The sequence below is a fragment of the Dama dama genome, chromosome 8 (genome assembly GCF_033118175.1).
Source record: "Dama dama isolate Ldn47 chromosome 8, ASM3311817v1, whole genome shotgun sequence".
Taxonomy (NCBI): domain Eukaryota; kingdom Metazoa; phylum Chordata; class Mammalia; order Artiodactyla; family Cervidae; genus Dama; species Dama dama.
Genome location: NC_083688.1, coordinates 43,333,597 through 43,355,008, shown reverse-complemented (window position 1 = coordinate 43,355,008; position 21,412 = coordinate 43,333,597). Strand labels below are relative to the sequence as shown.

The following is a 21,412-nucleotide window of genomic DNA, read 5'->3' as shown; positions in this document are numbered from 1 at the left end:
CATGTGGTAGAAAGTGAAGAATGGAGGAATAGCGTGAATGGCAAGTGGTAGATTGAGTCCTAGGGCTGACTTACCCATTAGGCACGGTAGGCATAGAGTCCAGGGCCCATAATATTTTTGCAGGCCCATGAAAATGTTTTAATTTGTTTTAAAATCAGAAGGAAAAAAATGAAGTTTATTGTTGAAGAAAATGTTCTAATATTTAGTATTAATGTCTTTCTCCCAATGCACTTATAAAGTATACTTTTTAATGGAGGAAAGGTCCCATGAAAACAGAAGTTCCTAGGGCCCACAAAATTGGTCATGTTCCTATTGGGTCTTGATTATAAATGACTTTCAATGCTAAATGAAGTGCTTGAATTTCTTTCTAGCAACTTCAGGGAGCTAACAGATTTGAAGCATGGTCCACTTTATCTTTTATGAAGATATCTCTGTTAGCAGTTTGGATGTGACTATTTGCATTTTAACAAAGTTACATTAATCAAAATTGTTTTAGTGCTTATTACAGCCAAATATCACCTCTTTAAAATGAGGAGAACAGTTTTTAAAAACTCATGTCTAATCACAGTACTTGGTAAGGATGTCTCTTAAGAGAGCTAATTGACTGTACTCAACTGATCAAGATTTGCCTAGCTGTTGACAAATTTAGAAAATCACATGTAAATAATCAGGTCTCTGTATGTGACAGTATAATGGTAGGCTAGACTCTCTCATAGTACTTTTTATTTCATGCCTACTTTGCCTACACGATTTATGTATAGAGATACTGCTGAAACATTCCAACAATTAGCATTTAAAAAGCTATAAGCAGTCTTTTATGAAACAGATTTCTTTTCTTTGATTTGACCAAAAGGTAGTTTGCTAGACATCTTTATTTTATATGGTAATTTGCCGAATCAAAATTAGAAAGAGTTAAAATAGCAAAGTATATTTTCCCTATACTAATTAAACTTTTTTATTTAGGCTATGCTGGGTCATCATTGCTGCGTGTGGCCTTTCTTTAGTTGCAGTGAGCAGCCCTGTTCTTTGTTGGGAGTTTCTCATTGTGGTGGCTTCTCTGTTGTGGAGCATGGGCAGTAGAGCTTGTGGGCATCAGTAGTTGCATCAGATGGGTGCAGTAGTTGAGGTTTCTGGGCTTATCTGCTCCGGGACATGTAGGATCTTCTTAGACCAGGGATCAGACTCGTGTCCTGTGCATTGGCAGGTGGATTCTTAATCACTAGACCTCCAGGGGAGTCCAGGCAGAAGTAATTTTGAGAAAAAAATTAGTGAAAACTGAGAGACAATAGAGGTATAACTCAGTGTATGTACATTTGTACCTTTATTGCTTTGATGATATTGGGGTGAAGAGAGAGGGAAACATAGAGGAGATTGGGTTTGTTTATTGTCTTTCTCTATAAGGAATCTTCTAGGTTTCATTCATTGAATTATTTAATAATGGCACTAAAAATTTATGCCGTTATGCTCATGCCTTTTGCTGCTTTTCTATTGTAAAAGAAATCCAGGCAGAGGAAAAATTTTTATTTTGTATCATTTAATGATAATATTCGTTTTCTTCTTATTTTTAAATTAAATAAGGCATTTTCTTCTACTTACAGGTATGGTTAGATCCCTATTCATTAACTCAATATTCAAAACAAAATTCTAGACAAAATGGATAACAACAGAAGAGGACAAGAAAAAATAGACTATCTTGGTTGTGAAAAACTAGAGATGTTTAGTTTATAAATTCATTCTGACCTTTCTAACAATGACAAAATTTCTAACCATAATGACAAAAAGGGAAGCAGAGTGGGTTATATAATTTCAGCAAGTGGTAGTAGCTAAGGAGCTTTTAATTTTAATCAAGAAACGGCGATAGGGAGTTAAAATAGGCATACTTTTTTGAAAGATCTACATTAGAGAATTTTGGTTTTAGTTTGCATCTTTTAAGTATCAGTCTTTGTGCTGTATGTAGTTTATATGTAGAGATATATTTTATTTTGATCTTAATAATAATTTGTTTAAGTTTGCAAATTAGGGTATATCTAAGGAAATACTGATTAAATATGCAAGATATATAAATGTTTATCATTAAAGGAATTTGAATATGTGACTACTTATGGTAAAATATGGTAGAATCATAATCAGGCTAATGTCCTAAGATTAGTTTTTATGAAAAAGAATATACTGTATTTTCTGGCCATTTATTTGGTATTAGTGGATATCTTCTAGAAGACTGCCTGAAGTAATTTTTAATTGTGGAAACCAAATTTTTTTTTTAAGTAATTACTGTCTGTCTCCAAGTAGACTTTAAGATTCTTGAGGGGTAGAATTCTATACTTTAAATCCCCTATTTACTTAGCCCAGTACTTTGAATGTTGTCTGTTGTAATAAATATGACAGGTCTGTGTTTCTGAATGGACTTGAGCCCACAGTTGTTGGTCTTTCATTTCTTTTCTAGGGTTTGGTCCTTAGTTTTGTGCGAGAAACATTATTTTAATAGATCATCTGTAGTGCTAACATGGGCTTCCCAGGTGGTGCAGTGGTAAAGAATTCACCTGTCAATGCAGGGGACACGGATTTGATTCCTGGGTTAGGAAGATCCCCCTGGAGTAGGAAATGGCAACCCACTCCAGTATTAATTGCCTAGAAATTCCATGGACAGAAGAGCCTGGCTACTAGCTAGTCAAACCATTAGGAATGTCTGCTTTATGAAACCAAATAAAGATCAGCTGTTGCTTTTGATGACCATTTACTTCTTTGGTAGTCTCAGCAGTGTTGGTAAATGTTTATTAGCTGATAAATTATGTGGCAAATGTGCTGATATTAGTTAAATCGATTATGTATATGGAGAAAGCTTGACTGGCATTGAAAATTCATTCAGATGACCTTCAGTATAAGGGATTATTAAGTATTTCTTTTTCTGGCTATTTTATTGATATTTTTAATAATGGAAAATCATTTTCTTTTTGACCACTGATAGGCTTAATATTTAAAAACAGGTTTATTAAGGTATCATTTATATAGCATGAAATTCACTCATTTTAAGTGAAGAGTTGTTTTTTTTTTTTTTTTTCTGATAAATTTTACAAAGCTGTGCAAACATTACCACATGTAATTTTGGAACAGTTCCATCTCTCCAGATAAAAATCATGTATCCATTTGCAGTCAGTCTTCATCCTCAGTTTAATATGGCTAATGATGTTAGGTTTAGCATTTTACAATTTGCTGTAAAAGATGGTAGAAGGGAATACTGTAGAATTTCCAAAACTTTTATAAAGCCTTCTAGGTTTATTGATTTCTTTATTTTGAATTTTTAATAATTTAGAGCATGGACATTTTTCTGATATTTGTTAATTCAGACATTAATATTCCATAGAGTGATGAGAATAATTTGTATAAGAGGGTATTGCTTTTGAGAAATGTGTATTCAGTAAGTTTGCTTCTTGTTTGGAAGTTAACAAATTAATAGAAAATATTTAAATATGTACAAAATTTCTCAGTTACCCACACCTTGTTAGAAATTTAGTAGGGAAATTTAAAGTGGCTTTCAAAAAAATTATAAAGGCTTTTGTAATAATTTTTTGCACAAAAAATTATCATAAAACAAATTTGTCATTTTTTCCTTTGTTTTAGCTTCTCAGAATCAAGAACGTCTCTGTGCATTTAAAGATCCATATCAACAAGACCTTGGGATAGGTGAAAGTAGAATCTCTCATGAAAATGGAACAATATTATGCTCAAAAGGTAGCACCTGCTATGGCCTTTGGGAGAAATCAAAAGGGGACATAAATCTGGTAAAACAAGGCAAGTAGTACTTTTCTTACCTGAAATAACTGTTTCATACAATTGAAGAATATCTAAGAGGGCGTGGAGATAAGATTATAACACCGTCTGCAGGAGAACAGTAAATTTCAAACTATGTATTCATGTATGTATTCACAAACGACCTCCAAATTTACAAAGTAATTGATTTTTAGCTTATTTTAATAGTATGTTATTACAATGTTAATAATATAATAACATTCTATGAAGTTTAGAAAATACAGAAAACTGTAAGAGAATTGTTTACAATTCCATACCTAAAAAAATTTTTTTAAACTATATTGGTTTATTTCCTTCAGGTACTACATTTGTACTCCTATGTTATATGTTTGTGTAATTTGTTTTCCAAATTGTAATAGTATATAAAAAATTTAATATACAGTTTTCCCATTTTAAATTCTACCATGGATGTTTTCCTGTCTTTAAAGTTTCTTTGTGAACACTTTCAATATCTATATAGTATTTCATTGTATACATGTATCTCAGTTTACTTACACATTACTCTTTTGTTGGATAGTATGTTGTTTTCCGGTTTTCATTGTAATGTAATGCTTCAGTGAATATCTTTGAGCATAATTCTTTGTATCTCGAATAGATCTTTTTAAAAAAAACTTTACCCTGTATGGGAAAACCATCTAATGGTTGGCATCTGCGATATCTGCTCACGTTTACCAATCCTGGACTTCATTACTGACTCCGTTAGGTTTGTCTTAAGTCGTGATTCTGTCAGCAACCAAGGCCTTCTGTTCAATGATGGGTTTTACTTCCAATTCCAGGGCTTTTGTCTAATCTGCAGTGTTCAATATGTTGCTCCATTAAAAGCTCTGCCTATTGTAATTTTATTTCAACAATCAAAAAAAAAAAACCACTTTATTTGTGACTGCATTGAGTTTCGTTTGCGGGGCATGGGCTTTTCTCTGGTCAGTGAGTGGGGGCTGCCCCCACCCCCCGTTGCAGTGCGTGGGCTTCTCGTGGCGGTGGCTTCTCCTGTGGAGTGTGGACTTGTGGAGCATGGAGAGCACAGGCTCAGTATTTGTGGCTCATGGGCTTGGCTGCTCCGTGTCATGCAGGACCCTCCCAGGTCAGGGATCGAACCTGTGTCCCCTGCACTGGCAGTCAGGTTCTTTACCACTGAGCCACCAGGGAAGCCCCAGAACAGACTTTTTTTTTAAACACCGAAAATATTTTGTATTGGTATAGAGCTGATTAACAATGTTGTGGTAGTTTCAGGTGAACAGCAGAAGGACTTAGCCATACATATGGGATAGACTTCTTGAAGTACAATTTTTAGATGGTCAAACATGAATATTTTAAAGGCTTTTCATAAAAACTACCGTGTAACATTCTAGAAATGTCGTATATGTTTACCTTCCCTCCAGCGCTGTATGAGAGTGTTACTGAATCCTTGTTATCATTATATATCATTATTTTAAAAACCAGAACAATTCAATAGATCAAAAAGTATTCTTACAGATGTTTTAATAATAATTCTTGGATTACTTATGAAGTGAAACATTTTATTAATGGCTCCCCCCCCCCCCCCAAAATGCCTTTTTATGCTCTGCCTTTTTCTGTTATTTAAAAACATGAGGTTTCCCTTTGGTTTGCAAGAGTGTTTTATAACTTATTTGTATGCCATCACATTGTTTGCAATTTGTTGTTTTCCTTTTAGTTCTTTCTCATCCTACGGACTCCTAACTTGTTTCCATTAATATCTAATATCTACTTGTAGGATGTTGGTCTCACATTGGTGATCCCCAGGAGTGTCACTATGAAGAATGTGTAGTAACTACTACCCCACCCTCAATTCAGAACGGAACATACCGGTTCTGCTGCTGTAGCACAGACTTGTGTAACGTCAACTTTACTGAGAATTTTCCACCTCCAGACACAACACCACTCAGTAAGTAAAGTAACATACTTTTTCCTGAAAATTCCTTTCTCCAAAGATTTTCAGAATTTAAAATATTATAAAATTATTCAAGTTTGGCCAAAGTAAAGGGAGAGAGAATTCCAGCATTTTGAGAGTATATCTGGCTCATGCCTGAAATCGAAAAAAGGTACACCAGGATTTCCAAGATGTGAATCAAAATATAATACTTTCCAACTATATTTTGAAGGGAGTGACAATATTAAGAATACAATTTTTACCCAGCACTCCCATTTGTGGGAAATTTATCTTTGAAGACATGCCCCCAACAGTATTAAATGCATACGCATAAAGTATCCATTGTAGTATCGTGTGCAACTGCTTAGTATTGAAACCACGTAAAAGCCTAAGAATAGAAGATTGATTGAAATCCACTATGGTATGTATGTGTAATGGAGTACTAACTTTACAGCTGTATTTGGAGGTAATGTTAGGTGTGTAATAAGCTTATACAATATGCTGTCTTTTATGTAAAACAGAAAACTTATCATTACAAAAAAAAGTGAAGAAAGGATAAACCAGAAAACAGTGAAGTTGGTTACTTAAAAGAGTTGGAGGGAATGGAGCAAAAAGGATACAGGGAAAGAGACTCCTCTGAACATAGCTTTGTGCATGTAGCTTTGAATTTTGGTATCTCTGTGTGTAAAAGTATAATCATTAAGGATGGGAAGGGGGTACAATTCCAAACTGAAAGCAAATGAGCCCAGTTGTATTTCACATAAACATTGTAATCACACTTAATCACACATAGTTATAGATGTGGAAATAAAAGAGAATCCTATATGAATAGATTATAGTTCAAAATATCATTATGGACATATGACTTTAAAAATATCCATATATATGTGTTATATGCATTTATATGAAGCCGTGTGTGTGTGTGTGTGTATATATTTGTGTGTGTGTACATCCATACCTACCTACATATATTTCTTACCTTTGTTTGTTGAAAAGAATAAGAAACAAACAAAAAAGAATAAGAAACAAAACCACCCCAGTAACTATGAGTGTATATAATGTCCAGATTTAGTTCCTGCAATGACTCCCCAAAATTCCAAACTGAAAGCAATTGAACCCAGTTGTATTTCACATAAACATTTCTCAGCAAGGAGATCAAACCAGTCAATCTGAAAGAAAATCAGTCCTGAATATTCATTGGAAGGACTGATGCTGAAGCCGAAGCTTCAGTACTTTGGCCACCCTATGTGAAGAACTGACTCATTGGAAAAGACCCTGATGCTGGGAAAGATTGAAGGTAGGAGAAGGGATCGACAGAGGACGAGATGGTTGGATGGCATCACTGACTCAATGGACTTGAGTTTGAGCAAGCTCCGGGAGTTGGTGATAGACAGGGAAGTCTAGTGTGTTGCAGTCCATGGGGTCACAAAGAGTCGGACATGACTGAGTGACTCGACTCAACTCAGTTCAGTGAACTGAACTGATGACTCCCCAGTCAACGAAACTTGGGCTCCTTGGAAAAATGACTTATTCTAGGATTGGTGCAGTGTAGGTACAAAATAAGCCTGCAACATCTTGTAACACTAGAAGGTAAGAAAAGAAGTACCCTGTAAAAGAATGGAGATTTGTCACAGTAATCAACTTGAAGGATCCTCCCATGAGCTACGTTTGAGATCCTTGTAGTGCTAAAAAACTACAGTATTAAGTTATAAACCATTGAGGGAAAATGAATTGGTTCTCTGTTGATAGCAGAGAGAGAGAAGATAGGGCAGTTGTTTATAGTAGAATGCCAAGTGGTAAATGGAGAAGCTAGAAGATTATCATTATGCAGCTATCATTCCAAGTATTGGGTCAGGCAAGAATCATCAAATGATCTCAAATCTAGGGGGCAGTCAGTAAAGACAGAGGGTATTTGAATTTAGGATTTATCCAACATACATTGCAAGGGGACAATTAATAATTATGAAGTGAGAAAATTGGACAGTACCTTAGCCAAGTATTAATGGTGTCATTAATGAAGGGGAGATGGACATCCATGATACCCCGAGGACACAATGTGCTAATACAGTACTGTATTTCAACCAAGAATGCATATCCTTAATCTAATCACAAAGGTAAATCAGGCAAGTCATAAATTAAGAATGTTGTATTACAAAAAGGGAGTTTGTTTCCCTCAAAAATGTCAGTTCAGTTGCTCAGTCATGTCCAACTCTTTGTGACCCCATGTACTGCAGCATGCCAGGCTTCCCTTTCCATCACCAGCTCCCAGAGCCTGCCCAAACTCATGTTCGTCGAGTCGGTGATACCATCCAACCATCTCATCCTCTGTAGTCCCCTTCTCCTGCCTTCAATCTTTCCCAGCATCAGGGTCTTTTCCAGTGAGTCAATTCTTTGCATCAGGTGGCTAAAGTATTGGAACTTTAACTTCAGCATCAGTACTTCCAACGAATAATCAGGACTGATTTTGTCAGGTGAATCTGGGTAACATACATATATATATATACATATATAAAGAGTTTTTGTAAGTTTAACATAACCTCTAATTTTTTTTTTTTAATTTTTTTTAAATTTTTTTATTAGTTGGAGGCTAATTACTTCACAACATTTCAGTGGGTTTTGTCATACATTGATATGAATCAGCCATGGATTTACACGTCTTCCCCATCCCAATCCCCGCTCCCACCTCCCTCTCCACCCGATTCCTCTCGAAACATCCCACCCTCGCCTTCTCCCACAGAGTTCAAAAGTCTGTTCTGTATTTCTGTGTCTCTTTTTCTGTTTTGCATATAGGGTTATCGTTACCATCTTTCTAAATTCCATATATATGTGTTAGTATGCTGTAATGTTCTTTGTCTTTCTGGCTTACTTCACTCTGTATAAGGGGCTCCAGCTTCATCCATCTCATTAGGACTGGTTCAAATGAATTCTATTTAATGGCTGAGTAATATTCCATGGTGTATATGTACCACAGCTTCCTTATCCATTCGTCTGCTGATGGGCATCTAGGTTGCTTCCATGTCCTGGCTATTATAAACAGTGCTGCAATGAACATTGGGGTGCACGTGTCTCTTTCAGATCTGGTTTCCTCAGTGTGTATGCCCAGAAGTGGGATTGCTGGGTCATATGGCAGTTCTATTTCCAGTTTTTTAAGAAATCTCCACACTGTTTTCCATAGTGGCTGTACTAGTTTGCATTCCCACCAACAGTGTAAGAGGGTTCCCTTTTCTCCACACCCTCTCCAGCATTTATTGCTTGTAGACTTATGGATAGCAGCCATCCTGACTGGCATGTAATGGTACCTCATTGTGGTTTTGATTTGCATTTCTCTAATAATGAGTGATGTTGAGCATCTTTTCATGTGTTTGTTAGCCATCTGTATGTCTTCTTTGGAGAAATGTCTGTTTAGTTCTTTGGCCCATTTTTTGATTGGGTCATTTATTTTTCTGGAATTGAGCTTCAAGAGTTGCTTGTATATTTTTGAGATTAATCCTTTGTCTGTTTCTTCATTTGCTATTATTTTCTCCCAATCTGAGGGCTGTCTTTTCACCTTACTTATAGTTTCCTTTGTAGTGCAAAAGCTTTTAAGTTTCATTAGGTCCCATTTGTTTAGTTTTGCTTTTATTTCCAATATTCTGGGAGGTGGGTCATAGAGGATCTTGCTGTGATTTATGTCGGAGAGTGTTTTGCCTATGTTCTCCTGTAGGAGTTTTATAGTTTCTGGTCTTACATTTAGATCTTTAATCCATTTTGAGTTTATTTTTGTGTATGGTGTTAGAAAGTGTTCTAGTTTCATTCTTCTACAAGTGGTTGACCAGTTTTCCCAGCACCACTTGTTAAAGAGGTTGTCTTTTTTCCATTGTCTATCCCTGCCTCCTTTGTCGAAGATAATGTGTCCATAGGTTCGTGGATTTATCTCTGGGCTTTCTATTCTGTTCCATTGATCTATATTTCTGTCTTTGTGCCAGTACCATACTGTCTTGATGACTGTGGCTTTGTAGTAGAGTCTGAAGTCAGGCAGGTTGATTCCTCCAGTTCCATTCTTCTTTCTCAAGATTACTTTGGCTATTCGAGGTTTTTTGTATTTCCATACAAATTGTGAAATTCTTTGGTCTAGTTCTGTGAAAAATACCATTGGTAGCTTGATAGGGATTGCATTGAATCTATAGACTGCTTTGGGTAGAATAGCCATTTTGACAATATTGATTCTTCCAATCCACGAACACGGTATGTTTCTCCATCTGTTTGTGTCCTCTTTGATTTCTTTCATCAGTGTTTTATAGTTTTCTATGTATAGGTCTTTTGTTTCTTTAGGTAGATATACTCCTAAGTATTTTATTCTTTTTGTTGCAATGGTGAATGGTATTGTTTCCTTAATTTCTCTGTCTGTTTTTTCATTGTTAGTATATAGGAATGCAAGGGATTTCTGTGTGTTAATTTTATATCCTGCAACTTTACTATATTCATTGATTAGCTCTAGTAATTTTCTGGTAGAGTCTTTAGGGTTTTCTATGTAGAGGATCATGTCATCTGCAAACAGTGAGAGTTTCACTTCTTCTTTTCCTATCTGGATTCCTTTTACTTCTCATAACCTCTAATTTAAAGGTTCAATTTTTTATATGTTTTCTATATGTTTTCTATGTTTTCTGTATGTTATATATATATTTTATATGTTTTATATGTTTTCTGTATGTTGTATTTCTCCTTTAAGAAGAATTATTGCCATTGAAAAAGAAAAGAAAAAGATCTTCTGATATTTAGAAATTCATGTCAGTTATTTTGCTGTAAACCCTGATATCAGGTTGTTGGCAGCAGAGGCTTTAGCAGGTGTTCAAACTGAGTCACATTATCAGATAATTCTCCAAACTAAAACTGGCTAGAGATGAGGAGATTTATGGATTGATAACTCATATAGGTCTTTGCTCTTCATCATTTTTTTCAAAGATTTTTCTGTTCTACTAATAAGTCTCTTTCAGTTGTTTGTCTCTTTTAAGGGGATAGGTACTATATTTTGACTATTTGAACATTAAAAATGAGAAAGTATGAGAATCTTAAGAAACACTATCCAGTAGTTCTGTACCTGTTTATGCACTATTATCAGTAAACCTGGTTCTAGACACAGTTATGCATTTCAGGAAGATTTGGTACTTTTCTTCCCTCAAGATCTCCTTTTCTATGGCCCTTTCCTTTCTCTTAGGAAACCATCCATCTTTTATGCCCAGTATGATAGGTTAACTTTCTGAGGTACTTTGTTTTTCTTCCCCCATCTGCATATGCTGTTCTTAATTCTATTTCCTTTTGGCCTTAAGACATTACTGTTAGATATTTATTTAATGAATATTGCTTCTTAAAATATTACTTGCAGTAAACTTTAGATTCTTAGAGAATGTTTTTTTCAGAAAGATGAGATACATCTACTAGTGAAATTTCAATTCAGTCTATCAGGATTATACAGTTGATAGAGCAGTTTCCTTTCAGTAAACGTATTAAAGGGACTCCAGGCCTTTATTACATAGGGAAATTGAAACCAGCTAAATAACATTTTTTGAGTACTCATTAAGGGCTCTGTATTCATTAAGCATTTACATTTAACCCTTACAGAAACATATGAAATGGTTACTGTTACATTCTTGTTTTACATGGAGAACACTGAGGCACAGATATGTAATTTACCAAGTCACACAGCTAGTAAGTGGTAGAGCCAAGATTTCAGACCAGATGTTTTGATTCCAGAGTATGTGTTACTAAACATTACTTTCTATTAGTTTTAACCATTACTCTCTATACTCAGTTATCCTTAACCATTACTCTCTACACACAAACGGGGCCAGATTAATAATTGTATGTTCATTCATTTGGTAGAATCAAAAGATTTTTTGAGCATGCTTATGACATTTTCCCCAAATTCAAGGACATCTGTGTTTATTTGTTTCATCTCATTAAAAAATGCTTACAAGTATTTTAAAGGGAAATGTCTCATCAACTGTAAATGGAAAGCCAGTATGATGAGTAGAAGGTGTTGTAAGTATTATGAGAAAGAAGAACTTGAAAAAACCACTTATTTATATCACCTCACACCAGTCAGAATGGCCATCATCAAAAAGTCCACAAACAGTGAGTGCTGGGGAGGGTGGAGAAAAGGGAGTGCTCTTGCACTGTCAGTTGTAAATTGATACAGCCACTGATATGGAAGATGGTATGGAGATTTCTTTAAGAACTAGGAATAAAACCACCATTTGACCTAGCAATCCCACTCCCTGAGGAAACCAAAATTGGCAAAGACAGATGTATCCTATTGTTTATTGCAGCACTATTTACAATAGCCAGAACATAGAAGCAACCTAGATGTCCATCGATAGATGAATGGATAAAGAAGTTTGGGTATATATACACAATGGAATATTACCCTCAGCCATAAAAGGGAATGCATTTAGATAGAAAACAACAAAATTCTATAAAGCAACTATCCTTCAGTAAAAAAATAAATGTTAAAAAAAAACAGCATTAAAAAAAAAGGGAACACATTTGAGTCTGTTCTGATGAGGTGGATGAAACTAGAACCTATTATACAGAGTGAAGTGAGTCAGAAAGAGAAAGATAAATATCATATTCTAATGCATATATACGGAATCTAGAAAAATGGTGCTGAGGAATTTATTTACAGGACAGCAGTGGAGAAACAGACATAGAGAAGAGACTTACGGACAAGGGGAGAGGGGAGGAGAGGGTCAGATGTATGGAAAGAGTAACATGGAAACTTATATTACCATATGTAAAATTGATAGCATCGGGAATTCGGGAATTAGCTGTGTAGCTCAGGAAACTCAAACAGGGGCTCTGTATTAACCTAGAGGGGTGGAGTGGGAGATGGGAGGGAGGGTCAAAAGGGAGAGGGCATATGTATACCTGTGGCTGACTCATGTTGAGGTCTGATGGAAAACATCTGTAAAGCAATTATCCTTCAGTTAAAAAAAAAATTTAAAAATTGCTGATTTAATTGTAAATAAGTTGAAAGTAAGTTTGTTAATTAGCTAGAATTAATTGCTTATCAAATTGTCTGAAACTTGAGGCTTGCTTTCTTTGTGTTAAAAGAAGAGAATGGCAAATGTTTGTGAGGTAATAGAATTAAACTGTTTCCAAGTTGAGATTTTATCTTGTAATAACCAGACAAAAGAAAGAAAGAAACCTTATTAATACATGTCCATGTAGCACCTAAAAAGTTTGACACTTCAGGAAAGTGAACTGTATTATTTTGAGTTTTTTCCAACCATGAGGGACTTTGTGGTACTTACTCTGTTTAAAAAGAAAGCCAGTCTTTAAGTAAATGAATTTGTATCTACAGTATTCTTTTATTTTCTTAAACCCTCAGTTCACCCTTTATGTGTTTGTAAATTCCAAGAGTTGGAAAGAAGGATATAATTAATGCAGTATTCGCAGTTATTTTAGAAAAATTTCTTGATAACACTTCTGGAATTGGTGTAATTAACCTCCCTAACTGTAAACAAGATAATTAAGTTAGTAGAAAAGCAGGCAAAAATTTGTCATTTAAAAGAATTAAACTTTATTCACTGTGTTTAATATTGGAAGTTTGGATGAAAATCAGTATAAAAGTGTAGAATACCTTTATTTTATGTATGTTATTCATTAAGTTGATGGTTAGATCAGGTTTATAATAAAGATTGAACTGCACCTAATGCTAGGTTTAAGAAATTATAATTTATGCTGTGCTGTTTGTTAAGATTAGAAATTCTAATTTCAGCATCTGGCAGCAGATGTCTTTACCTCACACTAAGCTAGAAACGAAAGCCTACATTCAGAGTCACTGACATTGGCATAGGGCCACAGGTAGGTTTTTAGCTATTGTGAATTTATAGTGATTTTTTTTCAGTTTTTACTGCTTCTGTGACAGCATTGAAGCAATTGAGTAGACAGAAAATGGGTAATAAGAATGTCTTAAAAATTTTCTGCTTAATACTTCATGAAGCATTTTAGTAAGAATCAAAACAAAATATGTCGTTCCTTCTTGTACTTACTAAAAATACTATTAGACATAATACACTACCATATACACTGCCATATGTAAAGTAGTTTGCCAGTGTGAATTTGTTGTATGACTCTGGGAGCTCAGACCGGGACTCTGTGCCAACCTAGAGGGCTGGGAGGTGGGAGAGAGGTTCAGAAGGGAGGGGCCATACACATACCTATGGCTGATTCATGTTGATGCATGGCAGAAGCCAGCACCGTGTTGTAAAGCAATTATCCTTCGAGTAAAAATAAATAAAATGTTAAAAAAATATTAGTGGAGAAGAAGTGGCACAAAAGAAATAGAGGAATGCATTCCTGTAGAAAATATTAATTCTTGAATGCTGTAGTTGTTGTTTAGTTGCTAAGTTGTGTCTGAGTCTTTGTGACCCCATGGACTGTAGCCCTCCAGGCTCCTCTGCCCATGAGATTTTCCAGGCAAGAATACTGTAGTGGGTTGCCATTTCCTTCTCCAGGGAATCTTCCCCACCCAGGGATCACACCCAAGTGCATTGGTAGGCAGATTCTTGACCACTGAACCACGAGGGAAGCCCAGTGGTAAGAATATAGTCGACTATAATGCTGTAGTAGCAAGATTCTATTTATACATGTTATATGTTCTTAGTCAGACAGTTTTGATTCTGAAGTTTTGCTAGCTCTACCCTGTCGCAAAGAGTTGGACACAACTGAGTGACTGAACTGAACTGAACCCTGTTGAAAGTCCATCCCTTTCCATGTTTACCAACTTGACCCTAACTCTAAAAAAGAATAGACTGATATTTAAAAATAAACATCTTCTGAGATCCAAATGTGGATGTTGATCAAGAAATAATTTCCATGTCTTCATTTCAATAACTACAAATTTTCGTGTCTTTTATGATTTCCAGTTCCATACATGTTCTGTACCTGTTGGTCTGCATTAACTGTACTTCATTTTCTTGTTGTATCTTTTTGATTACTGAGAACTTTTTGCATCTTTTCATATGGAAGAACTTATTATTCTTAAATCCATAAATATTTAGTGGTTTCAGATGCCAACGTATCATAAAAAGTAGAGTTATAGATACATGAAAAATTTCCAATACATTCAAAACCAAGATGAAACTGGGTTCTAGGACTTTTTAATCAGTAGAAATTGATAAGAGGCCAGACACGAAATTCAGGCAAGGCTTTATTGGGACTTCTGTTGCAGCAGGAGGGAATGAAAACAAGTAAAATGTTCCCTTGCTTCTTCCCTGAGGGTCGAAGGATGGGAACTTGTCCTTTTTAGGGGTGGGTCCACAAGTCAGGCCAGGGGGGTGATGGGGTGGCTTACCCATCCCATTGGTGGCACTATGTACAGGGTTCTCTTGCAGTACCCCGGTTTTGCTTCTGCCTCCTCAGAAGTGGCAGTTGGGTTTTTCATCTTTTTTGTATCTTCTTGTTCATAATTTGCCCCATCTGTGAATGCATGCAGTTATTTTTAAGGCCCTTTTGGTTTGTTTGTATTTTGTTGTTTGAGGAGACACTGGTCCAGTTGCAGGCCCTGCAGCAAAAGATCCCAGGTTCCAGCCTGTCTGAAAACCAGCTGTGGTTTGTATAGCAGCTGTCTTTAAAATAATATGTTGGTTTTTAAAAACTGAGATATTATTGACATATATAACATTATATTTAGTTTCATATGTTCAATATAATCTTTATAGTAATCTTGACATTCTCTCTGCATGCATGGTGAGTCAGTTCAGTTGTGTCCGACTCTTTATGACCCTGTGGAATGTAGCCCACCAGGCTCTTCTGTCCATGGGATTCTCCAGGCAAAAATCCTGGAGTGTGTTGCCTTTTCCTCCTCCAGGGTATCTTCCCGACCCAGGGATTGAACCCGCGTCTCTTAGGCCTACCTACATTGGCCGGTGGGTTCTGTTTTTGTTTTAGTATTCTACATAAAAGATCATATGGTATTTCTCTTTCTCTGTGTGATTCATTTTACTTTGCACAGTGCCCTCAAGGGTGCATCCATGTTGTTGCAAATAGATTTCCTTCCTTTTTTATGGTGAATATGTATGTGTGTGTGTGTATACACATATACCGCATTTTTTTATCCATACATTCATCAATAGATACTTAAGTTGTTTCCATATCTTGGCTATTGAAAATAATGCTGCAGTGAGCTTGGGGTGCGTGTATCTTTTTGAGTTGATATTTTCATTTTCTTCAGACATCAGATAAGTATCCAGAAGTGGAGTTGCTGTGTCATATGTTAGTTCTAGTTTTAATTTTTTGAGGAAACTCCATAGTGTTTTCCACAGTAGCTGGACCAATTTTCATTTCCACTATTCACCAACACTCGTTATTTCTTGTCCTTTTGATAAAAAATGTTTGATAGTAGCATGGAGAGGTAGTCACCCTAATATGTTTATCACTGGACCATTTTTTGGCTTTCCCTTTTTTTCTTTCGATTATTTACTAACTACTATAAAGGCTTAACTAATTTTTTAAAAGTAAAATTTTTTTTCATATTCTTGCCAGTTACTTTACTTTTATTCCTAGACTACATCCACAAGACCTCCGTCTTTTCCATTACATATCCCTATTTTTTTCTAGTTATTCCTCTGTATTTCAAGATGTTCAGTAATTTGTTAAATTAAAGATCAATTGATATAAAGACTGACATAGCTTGGTGAAAATGGCTTACCCAACAAGATCTATTTGTTTAAAATTATGAGAAAGCAATGTTTAAATGGTTACATGTTAAGGGAAACTCCTACTGACCTAAATTTTGAAGTGTTTTATGATGGAGAAAAGTGGCACTTTTTAAAAAAAATTGAACTATAGTTGATTTACAATTCTGTTCTGGTTTTAGGTATATACAAAGTGATTTGATTATATGTTTATATATAGTCATTTATTTATATTCTTTTCAGATTCTTTTCCATTATGGTTTATTACAAGGTACTGAATAGAGTTCCCTGTGCTATACGGTAGATCTTTGTCATTTATCTGTTTTATGTATGGTGATGTGTATCTATTAACCCTATACTTCTCGTTTATCACCCTCTTTCCCTTTGGTAACCGTACATTTGTTTTCCACGTCTGTGAGTCTGTTTCTGTCTTGTAAATAAGTTCATTTGTATTATTTTTTAGATTCCACATATAAGTGATACAATATTAGTCTTTCTGACTTAATTTACTTCGTATGATCATCTCTAGCTCCTTCTGTGCTGCAAATGGCAATAAAAAATGGCGTTCTTTAGTTTCAGTTTCTATTAATATTGGCACAGAGATGAAAAGCCTGATGTTTAATTCAAAATTCAGGCTTTCTGTTTTAGAATTTATGGAGCGTTATTTTCTGGCTGTCTTTGGTTTTTTGTTATTGTTCTTTGTTTTTTCGTTTTTGTTGCTGTTGTTACCATGGAAAAGAATTTTCTCTGCTGATTTTTGTGTGTGATTTTTAAGAGAGATTTTCACATAATTTTTTCCCAATAGAAATTTATATTTAAAAGAGTTGTTTACAAAATTATTTCACTATAAGGACTTCTCTTTTTCTATCTGTCCTGAGTCCCCATGCTAATTTGGGGACAATTTTGTCTGCCACAGTGCATTTTATTAAGTAGAGGAGCACTTCTTTTCCTTTTTAAAAAAAAATCAATCAGACACATCTTAGTGCCCTTCAACCTAGCAAGTCACATGGTATTTCTAGCTGCCAGAACTGCTGACCAGAGGTCATTGCTTGGAAGTGAAGGAAAAGGAAATTGACCTTATTATTTCCTTTATCATAGACTAAAAATATACTGAAATAAATGCTAATAGTACCTGTAAAACATTTTTATAAGACTAGAAATTATGTTACTGAGTTCTGGTCTTTATATATATGTATATATCCTTAATATTTTAAAAATAAAAAGTTAAAAAAGTTAACTTTGAAAAAAATGAGAACTATCCTTGTAGAGTCATGTTTTTGAAATTGTGGTAACATACGCGTAACATAAAATTGAGCATCTTAACCATTTTTAAGTGTATAGTTCAGTTCAATATTGTTATTCAACCAGTCTCCAGATCTCTTTTCATCTTGCAAACCTGAAGCTCACAAAAGTTAAATAAAATGTTGATCTTTGGGGAGTATTACATGTCTTCCTCCACAAAACAACCAAAGTGCTGTGTTTTAAATAAACAAATACCATTTATTTTTCCAGTGTTAATAGTTCAGTCTGTAATTATACCAGGATTATAGGCATTTCTTATATAGTCTCTTTTGTTTGGATGTTAATATGTCTATAATTGTGAGAAAAATAGGTAAAAGTAGAAAAAAATTTTTCTAAACTATTCCTAAATGTCCAATTTTTAGATAACCAAAAGTTGTGTATATTTGTACACATTTCTCTAATATGTTACAGTATAAGGTATACTTATTTATTTGTCAACTGTTGCCAATAATACTTCTTGAGTAAGCCACCTCTGAGTTCACTGGCCTTGACAACAAGCATTTTTTATGATCACCATTCTTGAAGATCTGCTGGATTTGCCTGATACAGGCTGCACTCAGGTCCAGGCTGTAGGGTCAGTTCAGGCCTTCGCTGTCTGGGGCTCAGGATAAAGGGGCAGCATTCTACTCAGAATTGGCTAGTTGATCACAGGGAGCTCAGATAGAATTGTCCAAGCATATTTTAGATCTCTGTTAGTTTTATATATTTGCCAACCTTCTGTTGTCCCAAGTAAGTCACGTGGCCAAATTCAATATCAGCAGGTGGGGAAGTACTTTCCACCTACCATGAGACCATAGGAGAATGTGGGTATATTTCTGTTACAGCAAAGAGAGACTTTTAGAAAGCAAGAAGAGTTACTTTCTAAACTTAAAAGGAAGATTTCTTTAGCACCTATTTTTTCCTAATAAATTCCTCACTCCTTTTAAAATAAAATCTGTTGTATATAAGAATGGACATCCAAAAAAACCTGCAAGTGGTATAAATCAAAATTATTTTCACTCTGCTAGCTTTTAATACAGATACTCCAGTTAGGTGATTTTCTTCATACTTTAAAATAGCCTATTAGTTACTGTAAAGATCAATACTTTTTAAAAATTAGGTTCATATTTTTAATTGATGATTCTTGAAGTGGATCTGTCAGAGGATTAAGAGTTACTAAACAAGTCACTCATTTAAAGGGTGGTATGTCTTGCTTTCCAATTTGATAAAATACTAAGATATTTATAAAAACATAAGTTGTTTTTATCTCACAGAGATTATGTGATAAATATCTTTTGCTTTTGTTTGAAAACCTAAGTAGAGTTGGACTGAAACTACAACTTACATTATCCAGCATTTCATTAGTGCTTCTAAGCGAGACAGTTCAGTTCAGTTGCTCAGTCGTGTCCCACTCTTTGTGATTCCATGGACTGCAGCATGCCAGGCTTCCCTGTCCATCACCAACTCCCAGAGCTTGCTCAAACTCTGTCCATCGAGTCACTGATGCCATTCAACCATCTCATGCTCTGTCATCCCCTTCTCCTCCTGCCCTCAGTCTATCCCAGCATCAGGGTCTTTTCCAGTGAATCAGTTCTTTGCATCAGGTGGCCAAAGTCAGCTTCAGCATCAGCCCTTCCACTGAATATTCAGGACTAATTTCCCTTAGGAATGGCTGGTTTAATCTCCTTGTAGTTCAAGGGACTCTCTTTTCAGCACCATAGTTCAAAAGTATCAGCTCTTCGGGGCTCAGCTATGCTTATAGTCCAAGCAGAACATGTTGGTGCCTGTCAGACAAGTTTGCAGACAAAAAGTATGTTCCGGGGAAAGAGAGGAACATAAAAGAGAAGGAAAGATAAAAAGATGAATTGTAAAAAGGAAGAGTCGAGGACATAAGAAAGAGAGGTGTCTGTGTTGGAGGATAGGACGGTACCAGCCACAGTTTTTCTAAACTCCCCTGTGGCTTCATCAGTGCCCTAGGTATTGTGTCACTTTACCACCCTTCTCTCACTATCTGAGGAGTGGGGTTTGTAGGAACCGAGCAAATATCTATGAACAGTGTGAGTGGGAGTAATCAATGATGGATGAACTGATGATCTTTTCATGGAAGACCAGACGTGCTGTTTCAAAGGTCCCTTTTAAAGAATTGTCAGATATAACATGGTAGGTGCTTTGAGGGATGAGGAAATAGTTTGGGAACTATGAAATAGGTATAGTAAGGTTTTAGATAAGTATTAAGGATGGTTTTCTGAATGGCACTAATTACCTATAGACTGTCCAATAAGACATATTTCCCTCTATCCTATCTTTCAGTTGCCCAGCTTTTGTTTTTTCTCTGTTCTGCCCCAGTTCATCTTTTATTAACTCTGGCCTTTTTGGTTGCTGCTTCTGCCTCTGCTGCCAAAACAGTAGAAACCACGAGAGTTTTTCATTTGTGTGCTTGGTTTAATATTCTTCTCTTGTCAATAAAATTGGATAGTTTAAAAGTGCTAAATATTAAGTGGAAAACCAAATGTATATATCTGTGTAATGTTTCTATGATGCTCGATAGGGATTAGCTACAATGGTCTTTTAATTATTATTATCATAACTCCTAGGCTCATTGCAAGGAAAAATAACCTGTTATGTAGAAGAGCAACCCTGAATGAATTTCATCTGCACATATAGCACAGTTAAATCATGAGAATGTACTATTGAATAACAGATTCAAGGCACAAAAATTTTATTTATATGGAATGGAGAAATGGTCAAAGCTAAGCAGGTAGAAAATATACGACTGTTATGAAAGCAAGGAAATCATTACCACAAAAGTTAGGATGATGGCTTTTTCTGGGAAAAAGAAACGCTACTATGCCCCAAGAGCAGGTAAGGGTTTTGGGGGAACCTGGAAGCTCTATTTCTTGGCCTAGGTGGTAACTACATGAGTATTTACTTCATAATAATTCACCAAACACTACATTTGTATTATGAACAGTTTTGTGTATGTGGGTTATGTTTTGTAATAAAAATGGTTTAAAAGAAGGAAGCCAATTATGGGAAAAACTAGGAAACAGAAATTTAATAGGAAAAAAGATAGCTTTTCTTAATACATCTTATTTTACTTTCCTTATAAGAATGGGCACAAGTTATGATCATAATGAAAAGAACATCAGTCAGAGGGGCAGGAGTTATTTGTACAGTGCAATTTATATTTTGTTGTCTAGTTGGCAAATGACTTGAAGATACAACTTCCACTTTTATAGTCAGGTTATTTCATTGTCATTTTCTGAAGGATCTTTAGTATGAATTCTGGATTTCGAAGTATCATTTATATGCCAGTTAGAAAGATTGACTAGCGATCTCTTGAGTGATTTGACTTTTTGGTTTGATTCTGTATTGTGAGAATTTTAATTTGCTTTTGGTTTGTTTTACATAATGAATATTGCAATGATTAGATTTCTATTTTAATTTAGGTTCAAATTATCTTTTCTCACTCAATTAGGCTATTGATTTCTAAGAAATAGAAATAATTATTTTGAAAAGCTTTTGTGTGCAGTTATGATACTTTTGTTTTGTCATATCTGCATGTAAAGCTGAAAAATAAAATCTGAACAAAATAGAGACAATTACATCCTGGTAGAATTATACCAAAAATATTTTGAGAACATGTCTAATGATTTTTCTTTATACTTTTATGAAATTTTTTTAAAGATTAATCTATATTTCCTGTTTACTTATATTTACTAAGAATTTTAACCTATTTATTTAAATGTTGATTTTACAC

At 35.1% G+C, this 21,412-nt stretch overlaps 1 protein-coding gene across 1 annotated transcript in view; it reads left to right on the top strand.

The window, feature by feature from the left end:
• BMPR2 (bone morphogenetic protein receptor type 2) overlaps nt 1–21,412 on the top strand; it is a 150,942-nt gene that overhangs the window by 83,728 nt on the left and 45,802 nt on the right. The window contains exons 2-3 of the mRNA XM_061148992.1: nt 3,619–3,789; nt 5,540–5,710. Coding sequence (XP_061004975.1) covers nt 3,619–3,789; nt 5,540–5,710 — 342 coding nt within the window. The remainder of the gene's footprint in view (nt 1–3,618; nt 3,790–5,539; nt 5,711–21,412) is intronic.